Here is a 12636-nt window from a genome sequence, read left to right as displayed (position 1 = left end):
TGTTGGAAACTATATGCGACGCTAAGTTTAAAGATATGCCCGCTGACCGCTTCATTTGATAATGTTTTATTGTCAACATCTCGTGAGAGGTTTAATATCCGGATTTCAGATTGATAATACAACTTGGTAGGTAGGTCCAAGACTTGGAAGAACTACTAGTGACCTGGCTATCTCTTGCAAGAGGTGACGGTTGGTTGTTAAAACACGAAATCTTTAAGATATATTTCTTTTTATTAAAATTAAATTGTAACTAGACAGAAGATCACTTTATTTGGGGCTCATAGTCATTTTTGACAAAACGTTTAACTTTTTTTGTATTAGGAAAAACTTACCATCACTTTCTAGTTCACTGTAACAGCGAAACAAAAGAGAACGTAATTTCACATTTCTGTGGTTGTAAGAACTAAGAAGCAGCAAACTGCTTTAGATTACAACCCTGTAGTCTAACTGCCAAAGAACTCCTTTAAATCTGCAACAAGCAAACAAAGATTTCTCCTAAAACTGGCGTTTGAAGTCCACTAGCGGCTACAATCCTACTGAACCTCGGCAATATGCAAGAAAGATCGTAAATACATTTACTATGAGATAAATTACGGTACAGCACCTCTACAGAAACTCGTTGATTCTTTGTTTAGGAGCCTGAAAGCACGTCTACAGAAACTCTTTGATTCTTTGTTTAAGGGCCAGAATTACGAAACTATAATCGCTTATAGAGATACCCTTGGGCCTTATCTCAGGAATCAGGATAAATATTACCCAGCTACAGCGAGAATATTACACACAGCTGTTCTTCACATCTCGACAGTTTGCAAAAGGCTTATGGCATAGGCTGGGTGGATTCGAGTTCAGCAGTCGTCCTTTTCTGAATCAAGAACTGGGAGAATGCCCAATGCTGATGAAGAAAGATGCATGCCCCGCACTAACCCTCCATACCCAGCCTTAATTTTATAGCACAGTAGCAAGATAGAATCCCAAAGTGCTGTTCTCCCCTGCAAAGAGAAAAGAGACGTAAGCTATAAGGTTGATCGTGCCACATTGATACAGAAAAAATGCAGACGGTAAAAATGTGTACGGGAGGTAGAGGATGGGGTTGGCCATTATTGGATACAGTGCTGATACACTGTTTTTCACACGGTATATTACCCTAAGAACAAGTCGGGAAAAATGTGCACTGCGAGTAACCATCTTTTAACTCTATGTTGTATTTCATACGACGGAACATACAATATTTGATACGAGAATATAATTGCTGAAATGTGCAGAAACTGATAAGAAACACAGGAAACTTAACGTAGGACATAACAAAATAGGGTAGGGTCGTGACTATATTATGTGCACAAATGATCAAACTGTTCCTTCCTTGGTACGAAAACACTTTCTGCTCACTCCTAACTGCCATTTATGACCCATACCAGCGCAAGAAAGAAGTCTCCACCAACAAAGACCTAATGTTTCCACTGAGCGTTTCCATCTACAGTTAGCTTGCATTTCGACTATAACCTTTATCTAAAAACACCACCAACCCAATTGTCCATAGTAACTAGGTCAAGTCTTTGAAGCAAGGGCTGAGCATAATCTGATGTCTTAGGACTACCAACAGCTTCATGCGATCGATATTCAGGTAACACTTGACAAAGACCGCATTATTGTGGAACCTGCAAATTAGCAACCACGACTTTGTTCCTAGTCCTTCAGAGAAAGCAGGAAATAGGTGTCACTACTGTGCAGCAAAACCTATACGGTGTTAATTTTGATGTTCCTGGTGTCTATATTTAGATGATCATAATGGGACCTAAAACTTTCAACATCTCTAGATAGATAAGATTACCGAACAGCCAACCTTTCCCGACAGGTATTATCTATTATTGAAAGAGTTGGTTTTTGTTATGTGATAGAAAAACCCATGTGTTGGATGATTTTCTATTGCTTGGAGCCAAAGAATGCTAAGATGTGGATGAGAATTGAAGAGCTCATGTAGCACACTTGGAGCCCAAGTCATTTTATGCCTATAAAATGAGAGGCAATTCTTCTTTGTTTAGCATCCCAAAATTCATACAATCCTTTGTAGTGAGTAGAGAGTTGAGAGAGCAATTCTCTTAAGTGTAATTGAGAAATCTCCCCTTCCTTTGTTAATAATAAAAAAGGCAACTGTTCTCTGGTGGACGTAGGATCATTTTGATCCGAACCACGTTAAATCTTGTGATTTTTCTTTTACGTTTCCGCTAACAATTGGTATCAGAGCATTAGGAATCTTTGAAGATCCTAGGAGGAAGAACAAGCAAAGATGAGTTCCATGAAGTTTGAAATCGATAGATTCAGTGGGCGCAACAACTTCAATATCTGGAAGATCCAGATGATGCCGTTAATACGGACGGAAGGTTCAATCCATGCCATTGACGGAAAGTAGCCCGATGGTACATCAGCTTCCGACAAGGAGAAGATTGAAGGGGATGCATTGAGTGTAATCCAACTGTCCCTTGCACCTAACGTACTTTGTGAAGTGGTGAGTACAAGTACCGAAGAGATGGCCAAGCAGTTATGGGACAAGCTACAAGGGCTTTACCAGGACTGATCGGTGACAACAAGGATGTTGTTACAACGGTGTCTTCACACATTTAAGATGGGGTCAGGTACTTCTTTACAAGATCATTTAAACGCGTTCAATAAACTTGTCACGGACTTACAAATTGCTGGAATTAAAAAGGACGAGGAGACGCTTGCATGTGCTTTGCTATTTTCATTGACTTCAGGATATCGTGATATCGAGAATTCAATGATGTATAGCAAAGAGCCTATCAACCTTGAGCAAGTGCGGCAAGCACTTAACTTTAGTGATGTGAAGAGGCATTTTGAAGGAGACGGAGATGATTAGGCAAGTGGGCTCTTTGTGAGAGGCCGGACTAGCCAACAGGGAAGGAGCAAATCAAAGCACAAATCAAAGTCTCGTGTGAACAAGAAGAATGCAGATTGTTGGGGCTGCGGCAAGAAGGGGCGCTTTGAACGAGATTGCCCAACGTCAAAGTCCAAGGAAAAGGCGAGTACATCCACAGTTGAACAGGTACATGATTCTGATAATGATTAGGTGCTTACAACATCAAACAATAATTGAAGTTATGGAAACAAATGGGCGTTAGACTCTGCTTGTACTCTACATATGACGTTCCGAAAAGACTGGTTTAGCAGCTATGAGAAAAATGGAGGAACCGTAGTAATGGGCAATAATGCAACTTGTGCAATAGTTGGCATTGGCTCAATTCGGGTTCGCTGCCATGATGGAGCCGGGAGGACTATTACACAACTCCGTCATGTTCCTGATCTGAAGAAGAATTTGATCTCCCTGGGTACTCTAGATGAACAAGGCTACAAGTACATGAGCGAAGAGGAACTATGAAGGTGACTAAAGGTTCTTTAGTCATTCTGAAAGGCAAGCTGGAGGATGGCCTTTACACATTGGCAGGAAGCACCATTGTTGGCTCTGCAAATGTCTAATGATGACAAGGCAAGATTATGGCACATGAGATTGGGTCATATGAGTGCACGTGGACTGGAGATGTTGAGCAACCGTAGCCTTTTGAAAGGTGAGAAGATCATCACACTTGAATTTTCTGAGCACTACGTTCTAGGGAAGCAGAAGAAAGTCAGCTTCAGCACTGGCAAGCGCAAGACCGGAGGGGTGCTAGACGACATTTATTCAGATTTATAGGGTCCCTCTAAACTTCCATCGAAGGGCGGAAAAAGGTATCTTCTAACTTTTATTGATGATTTCTCACGAAAGGTTTGGGTACGTTTTTTGAAGGCAAAAAGTGATGCTTTTGAAGCATTTAAAGAGTGGAAGATGTTGGTTGAGAATCAAATGGAGCAGAAAATCAATTATCTTCGCACAGACAATGGCTTGGAGTTTTGCAGTGAAAAGTTTAATGATTTCTGCAAGGTTCATGGAATCTCAAGACATAACACTATCAGGCACACCCCACAACAAAATGGAGTTGACGAGAGGATGAACAGAACTCTTCTTGAAAAGGCTCGTTGTATGATCCTACAAGTCAAAATGTCCAAAGTATTTTGGGCTGAAGCAGTTCACACTGCTGCTCATATTGTCAATCGATCTCCAGCATTGGCGATTGACTTTAAGACTCCGAATGAGGTATGGTCAGGTGAACCCTCTAACTATTCATATTTACGAGTATTTGGGTGTCCAGCTTATTATCATGTTAATGAAGGAAAGCTTGAACCAAGGGCTAAGAAGGCCATATTCGTAGGGTATGTGGATGGAGTAAAAGGGTACAAACTTTGGTATTTGTCTTTACTCAAATTTATAGTTAGTAGAGATGTCACCTTTGATGAATCCTCTATGCTTGATCCCCGTAAAGTTTCTGTAGAGTTTTCAGGAAACGAGAACAACGAGCAGGTGGAGCTTCCGGTGGAGCTTACCAAGGAAAAGGATCAAGAAACTCAGGTTAAAGATGAGTCAAAAGATGTAGATCTTGAAAAACTTGTTGTCAATGAACCATACACAATTGCGAAGGGAAGGGAGAAGAGGCAGATACGAAGACCGGAACGCCTTATAGACCAAGCAAATCTGATTGCATATGCGTTCGTAGCTGCAAAAGAAGAGATTAAGGATCTTGAGCCCTCCTCGTATATTGAAGCAACTTCTTGCAAGGATGCTGCACAATGGCGGTTAGCCATGACGGAAGAAATGGAGTCTCTTCACAAGAATCAGACACGGGTCTTAGTGAAAAGGGAAAAGGGGAAGATGACAGTTGGATGCAAATGAGTCTACAGAAAGAAAGAGGGAATTCCAGAAGTGGAAGATGCTAGGTTTAAGGCCAGATCGGTTGCAAAGGGTTTCAGTCAGAAGGTGGGAATTGACTACAATGAGATTTTCTCTCCGGTCGTGAAGCATAGCTCAATTCGCGTGTTACTAGCATTGGTTGCACAATTTGACTTGGAGCTTCAACAGCTTGATGTCAAAACTGCTTTCTTACATGGTGATCTAGAAGAGACAATCTATATGGATCAGCCTAAAAGTTTCCTAGCTGAGGGAAAAGAAGATCATGTATGCCAACTGAAGAAGTCTTTGTATGGTTTGAAGCAATCCCCTAGACAATGGTACAAAAGGTTTGATGCATTCATGACTACACATGAATTCTCAAAGAGTGCATTTGATAGCTGTGTCTATCACAAGAAGATGTCTGGTAACTCAATGATTTATTTACTGTTGTATGTTGATAATATGCTTATTGCTGCTAACAACATTACAGAGATAAATGCTTTAAAGAAACTGTTAAGTAAGAAATTTGACGTAAAGGATTTGGGAGCTGCAAAGAAAATTCTTGGTATGGAGATTTCAAGAGAAGACGGTGTTGTACATCTTTCTCAGAAGAGGTACATTGAAAGGGTTCTCGAGAGATTCAATACGCATACGTGCAAGCCTGTAAGTACACCATTAGCTCCTCATTTTAAACTGTCAGAGTTACAAATGCCTCAATCCGAAGATGAGGTGGAGCATATGTCAAAGGTTCCTTATACCAGCGCAGTTGGTAGCATTATGTATGCTATGGTATGCACACGTCCAGATATTGCTCAATCTGTAAGTGTGGTAAGCAAATACATGTCCAACCCAGGAAAGAGGCATTGGGAAGCTATCAAGTGGATATTGAGATATCTCAAGAGAGCTTCTGATGTTGGTCTGACCTTTCAACAAGGTGGTGAAGGTATTTCAATTCTCGGTTATGTGGATTCTGACTATGCAGGGGATCTTGACAGAAGGAGGTCCACAACTGGATACATCTTTACTCTTGTTGGCAGCGCCGTTAGTTGGAAATCGACTTTTCAGTCAATTGTCGCTTTGTCAGTTTGTCTACGACAGAAACAGAATACATGGCAGCAGCGGAGGCGGTGAAAGAAGCTATCTGGTTGAAAGGTTTGGTGGCGGAATTGAGTTTGGTTCAGCAGGATCAACCCTCAGATGTGATAGTCAGAGTGCTATTCATCTGATTAAAAATTAAAGATTTCATGAGCGCACTAAACACATTGATGTTAGATTTCATTTTATTCGAGATGTTGAAGAGGGAACTATCAAGGTCGTGAAGGTTATCACAGACGATAACGCTGCAGACAAGTTGACCAAGATAGTCCCGCTCGCTAAGTTTGCACACTGCAAGGACTTAGCGGGAGTACGCATCAACTGATGCAACTCCGAGAGAACAGTTGCTGTGTAGAGGTGGTATGTTCAACAATGGTTTGATTCTTCTTGTTTCTTACAACGGGGTTGCCCAGTAAGCTTAAAAGTTTTGGCCAAAGTTGTTCATACGCATGCTCGGAACGCAAACCAAGGTGGAGATTGAAAGAGTTGGTTTTTGTTATGTGATAGAAAAACTCATGTGTTGGATGATTTTCTATTACTTGGAGCCAAAGGATGCATTGCTTGGAGCCAAAGAATGCTAAGATGTGGAGGATAATTGAAGAGCTCATGTAGCACACTTGGAGCCCAAGTCATTTTATGCCTAAAATATGAGAGGCAATTCTTCTTTGTTTAGCATCCCAAAATTCATACAATCCTTTGTAGTGAGTAGAGAGTTGTGAGAGCAATTCTCTTAAGTGTAATTGGGAAATCTCCCCTTCCTTTGTTAATAATAAAAAGGCAACTGTTTTCTGGTGGACGTAGGATCATTTTGATCCGAACCACGTTAAATCTTGTGTTCTTGCTTTTACGTTTCCGCTAACAATTATCATTACTATGAAACTACCAAAACCACCTGAATACTACTGTGGCAACAGCAGCACTATTACGCTTAAAAGTAATCAGCAGCACTCTGAATAAGGCCATATTTCTTAGGCTTTCATCGTTTGGTTTTTGTGATATGTCAGAAGTTAGAAGCCCAAAAGACGTTAGTTGTCCCGACAGCAGTTGGGTGCTATAAAATAAGTCAACAAGCATCTTGTAAAAGAAAAAAGAAAAAAAAAAACCTGCCTGGAGAGAAAACTGAGGCTTCTTATCCCAGTATAGGGCAAAAACTGGGGGACTTTGCTTTCCGACAGCCAATATGCAAGCTCCTGGATGGAGCACAGAAGGAACACCAGACACAACAGCTACATACTTTTCAGGGAACCTTTCTTTAGGAGGTAAGACACCCAAAAATAATGGATTTTTGCTAGACTGGGTTCCAGCATAAGCTGTAGGATCAACATGCAGCATCCACTTTGGGTGCTCCAGGAAAGCACAAAACAAATATAGGAGCAAATGAGAATCGGTTGGAAGCTCGAGATTCCATTTATTGTTTCCTTTCTTATACCCCTCCAGACTGCCCAAATAATCATAGTTCCTCAAACACGTTCCTTCAGCAAGTTCTGCAAAGAAATTAAAGCCAGATCAGTCATGCAACACAGATAGAATCAGCATACTTCATCTCTCACTCTGCTCCAATAATGGAGATCCAAGACATGCAAAGTAAAGTTGACTGTCAAATTACCTCTGATCCTCTGTACTGTATATTCTGCACGGACACCGCTTTGTGGCAACAATCCCTTGCCCCATTCTCCTTTCATTAATGAATGAAGCCTTTGGTGTTCAGTGATGGCATCGATGCACTCTTGTAAAATAGGGATCATAGAGGTCTGCGGCAAGGATGCTTGAAGACCTCCAGAAGTTGACTTTGCTGCAAATAAAGAAGCAGCAACAAGATAATTTAGAATTATTACATCGGCACGTCAAACAATGAGAGACAACTTGAATTATGAATTGCAAGACTCATATTCTTAAAGGGATGAAGTGACTTACGCATGCAAGTATCAAGAGCATTGACAAGAGTTACACGCAACTGGTGAAGTAAGCCGTCTTCGTCAACAGAAAATGTGGGTTTCCATTCATTAGTCCTCCCGGTAGTAGATATAGCAGCAGTCCCAGTATCAGGTGTTTCATTTCCAACTTGACTGACAGTGATTGTAATGCCTAGTCTGCCGGCAGCTTGCATAACCTGAGCACATCATTAAGCATGAATGACATGGCTATATTTCCCTTTCCTTTGAACACATGTCTGATAAATGGAAGACTCTTTATTCATAACTTATAGGTTATATACATGCTTAAGTGGACCAATCAGTATATAAAATAGTACTGAAGATGAGAAACACTTCTCCATAATCTTGAAAGTTAAAAGAGAAAAAGCAAAGAAAATTCATTCTTCCTATCCCGGATAACAGGTATCAACATGTTTCAATTGTCTTTCCGAATTATGATATGACGATAAACAATAGGTGCTAATGAGGAGATACATGGTGAAATAAAAGCCACCTCTTCTGACATGAGCAACTTCATTTAATTCTTTTTGGACCACCTGTGCCCTTACTTTTTTCAGTCCAGTGCTCCCCAGAAAGATAGATAAACTACAATGCTTGTAATCTTAGCTTAAATTTTTCTAATATTGCTTGACGCACATAATTTGACTGCTACGTTTCATCCTTATTTTTGGTTATTTAATCAAGAAAATCTTCTTTTTTCCTTTTGCAAACAATCAAAAGAATTCTAAGTCTTAAGAACATTTCTACTACATCCATGTGATGTATTATGCTACAACCCAGTCTATCATGGTCATTTGGACACACTATAAATGTGAAGCTAGTACCTAAGGAGCTCTAACTGACATCAATGGCCAGCATTGCAGGAAAGAGTAGTCTAGATCAGAACTTAGGTCTTTTCAGGAAGATCATCAAGTGTGGCAAGAAGAGGAAAACACATGAGTGAAGGAGAGAAAGGCAGAGCAACAAGTAACAGAAAATAAAATAAAAAGAGAACGCATAAAGTTTCGTGGGAGCAAGAATCACCTTCGTATGGCTAGTATCAATTTTGTTAAGCAAAGGCTTTAGCAGCATGGATGAAAACCATTGCCTGAGTCGATCACGCCACTGCTCGATCTGTGGATAAATCCCCAGATGTTCAAATGCTTCAGTGGACTCTTCCATTGACATTGGAGGTGGTAGATCGCCTTCCTTCTTTGGTGGAGTTGAGAACTTCTGGGAACCAGGGGACATCCTAACAGGCCTTAGAGGAGTACTTCTTGGAGTTCCAGAAGTATTCGTGGAACTGGGCAAGTTACCAGGACTGGCTACACCAAACCCACTTATAGTGGGCGGTGGAGTTGCCAACTTGCTTGCTGATTCAGTAATTCTCTCATCAACATCAGCCAGGAACTTTTCAAACTGTTCCTCCGTCACAATCTCTTTATGATAAGTAGCTCGCTTGTTCGACCAAGGGGTGGCAACCAAGTGTTCCCCACCCGGTGAAGACTGGATTAAAGGTGATTGAGAGGAAGATGCTGAAACAAGATACAAGGATGGCGAAGCTGGTGATTTTGACGGGGTGCTAAAAGATGGTATTTTAGTTCCACTACTAGTTCTACCTTTGTCACTACTAAGTCTAGATGAATGGTTTGAACTAGAAATTGGCTGATGAACAGGGACAAGGGGTTCTGATGGAGAGGCTGAGACACTTCTTGCTTTGGGAGGTCTCTTCAGAGACTCCGTAGTAGTTTGCTCAACATTTGGTTTAATCCCTAAAAGCCCTAATTGTCGATTAGTCAGACGAGCATGCTCCGTTGTTCCTTTGTCCGGAGACACAATTGACACATCAGCAGTCTTCGTTGTACATAAATAAATAGCCTTGAAAAGGGCAAGAAAAGTTCCAAACAAGACTACGGCTGCAAAAGCCTGAATCAGTCTGACAATAAGACCTGAAAGTAACGGTAAAACGTTAGTAACAAGTTCTATGCAGCAGTGTGTGAGTTCAACTGAATAGGACTACATCACTTACAAGCAGTTTCTTGAGAAACATATCTGAATTTCAGGCTGTCGGCAATCCCGTTTTCCCTACAATTGCTCAAACTCAAATAAATCTATTAGTTGAGCTCAATAACTATATATAGCTAAAAACGTCAAAACACACACACTTATAGCCTGTTTGGCCAAGCTTCTAAAATATGCTTATTTTGAAAAGTGTTTTTGTCATTAGTGCCATTTGAAATAGTACTTTTGGAGAATAGAAGTTTGTTTGGTAAATCAATTTGGAAAGCACTTTTGCCAAAATTGGAGCAGAATTTGTGCTTGGCCAAGGTTCCAAAAGTGTTTCAGGAGTAAAGCTACTCTGTCAGCTTCAGCTACTACTCAATAGCACTTATATTTTCCTTAAAGCTTGGCCAAAACCCTTAATTCTCTAAAATAAACACTTTTGGCTTCTAGGAAGCTTGGCCAAACAGGTTATTAGTTTGTCACAAAAGTATAGTGAGTCCAATAGATTTATAATCCTATACAGACACATGTTATTGAGATCATCATCATCAATAACAACAACTACTACTATCTGTCAATTCCAATTTAATATGCAAGTAAATTAAAATTACCAAAACTAGTTGAATATTTTCAAAACACACACACACACACTTAGATTATCACAAACGCGTAGTGAGTCCAAAAGACATAAAATCCTATATTGGCACATGTAGCTGAGGTGGTCATCATCATGATCAACAACAACAACAACTATGATCAATTCCAATTTAATATAAATAACAATGAAAAGTGCAAGCAAATAAAATGACCAAAACTAATTAAATTTTTTGAAAAACACACACACACACACACTTAGTTTGTCACAAACACATAGTGAGTCCAACAGACTTAGAGCCTGTTTGGATTGGCTTATTTTAGGTGCTTTTAAGCCAAAATAGCTTTTAAGCACTTTTGTAGTGTTTGAGTAAGATTAAAAATGTGTTTTTAAGCCAAAATAAGCCATAAGCCCGTCCAAACGGGCTCATAAAATCATACATTGGCACGTGTAGCTGAGGCTCATCAACAACAACAACAACAACAACGTTCAATTCCAATTTAACACAAATAACAACGATAACCGCAAGTAAATAAAAACAACCGAAGTTAATACCTTGAAGAACTCCTATATTGGAACATGTTACTGAGGTCAACAACAACAACAACAACTATTTTACAATTCCAATTTAATCTAAATAACAACGAAAACCGCAACTAAATAAAAATAACCAAAATCAACACCTAGAAAAACTCCTGAGGTCATCATCATCGACAACAACAACTACTATATTTCAATTCAAATTTAATACGCAAGTAAATAAAATTACCAAAACAAGTTACAAAAATACCTAAACACATACACAAACACACACACACACACACTCACACTCTCTTAAGTCATCCTACATTGGCACGTGTTACTGAGGTCATTATCATCAACAACAACAACAACAACAACTACGTTACAATTTCAATTTAATCTAAATAACAACGAAAACCGCAACTAAATAAAAATAACCAAAATCAATACCTAGAAAAACTCCTATCATCATCATCATCAACAACAACTACTATATTTCAATTCCAATTCAATATGCAAGTATATTAAATTACCGAAACAAGTTACAAAATACCTAAACACACACACACACACTCTTCTTTTATCCTGCATTGGCACGTGTTACTGAGGTCGTTATCATCAACAACAACAACAACTATGTCTCAATTCCAATTTAATATTAAAAAACAATGCAACTAAATAAAATTATCAAATTAATACCTAGAAAAACTATGTCTCAATTCCAGTTTAATTTGCAAAGTAAATAAAATTACCAAAACTAGTTTAAAATTTTCAAAACATACACACTTTTTTTTAGGCATAATACACAAATACGCCCTTAAACTTGGCCTTAGCTTGCAAGTATGCCCTTCCAACATTGGGTGTGCACAAGTAGGCACCTCAACTTGTATAAAGTTGAACAAGTAAACACAAATGCTAACATAGCACTGACGTGGCACAGCATTTGTGGTTACTTGTTCAACTTTATACAAGTTGAAGTGACTACTTGTGCACACTGAAGCCAAGTTTATCAACACACACACTTAGTTTGACTATTTTTTATCAACAACAACAACAACTATATTTTAAATTCCAATTTAATTATAAATGACAATGCAATTAAATAAAATAACAAAAAATAATTAGTACCTAGAAAAACTCCTGAGAATAAGAGAACTGGAAGCGAAGGAAAGAGTGAGTATAAATACGAAAGTAGATTTGGAAGGACGAAGGCTATTAGTTGTTAAGGCAGCAGAAAAGGCTGGGTTCTGATACACCGCGAATTTTGAGGGTTTAGGTGAACCCGAGCTCATTATTCTCAAGTGATTTTGTAGGGTTTAGTTTCAAACTACAATAGCCATTAATGGCAACTTTGAAGTTGGAAAGAGGTTGTGTAGTAGAGGCGAGGGAAAGAGTTTTGGGTTTGGGTTCTATAAATACTCACGAAATTTTAATTTGAGTTTGGTTTGGTTTGGATTTGGGAATTGGGAGTAGTGGAAAAAATAATTTTCAGGATTTAGCTTTTCTTTTATACACACAAATTATTATATTCCTAATCATTTCATTAAGGGTAAAAGAGAAATTTTAAAGTTAATTTATTTGTAATTATAGAAATGTGACATTCTTTTTGGGACAGATTAAAAAGGAAATGGTGTCACATAAATTTGGATAGAGGGAGTACATAATATTTGGTTTTACTTTTTCATAGTAATATTCGTATAAGTAATGCGAAATTTAATGTATTATTCTAGAAT

At 39.0% G+C, this 12636-nt stretch overlaps 1 protein-coding gene across 1 annotated transcript; it reads right to left on the bottom strand.

The window, feature by feature from the left end:
* Nucleotides 1–365: 365 nt before the first annotated feature.
* LOC132600442 (uncharacterized) lies at nucleotides 366–12362 on the bottom strand. Its single transcript, XM_060313615.1, has 7 exons — nucleotides 12032–12362; nucleotides 9812–9867; nucleotides 8827–9731; nucleotides 7784–7979; nucleotides 7476–7661; nucleotides 6977–7353; nucleotides 366–989 (listed from the first exon to the last, which is right to left on the bottom strand). The coding sequence occupies exons 1-7, from the start codon at nucleotides 12193–12195 to the stop codon at nucleotides 846–848; spliced, it is 2028 nt and encodes a 675-aa protein (XP_060169598.1). The 5' UTR covers nucleotides 12196–12362; the 3' UTR covers nucleotides 366–845.
* Nucleotides 12363–12636: the final 274 nt, after the last annotated feature.

This window comes from Lycium barbarum, chromosome 6, assembly GCF_019175385.1.
Source record: "Lycium barbarum isolate Lr01 chromosome 6, ASM1917538v2, whole genome shotgun sequence".
In the NCBI taxonomy this organism is placed as follows: domain Eukaryota; kingdom Viridiplantae; phylum Streptophyta; class Magnoliopsida; order Solanales; family Solanaceae; genus Lycium; species Lycium barbarum.
Note: the sequence above shows the minus strand (reverse complement) of the source record. Positions and strands in the feature narration are given on the sequence as shown.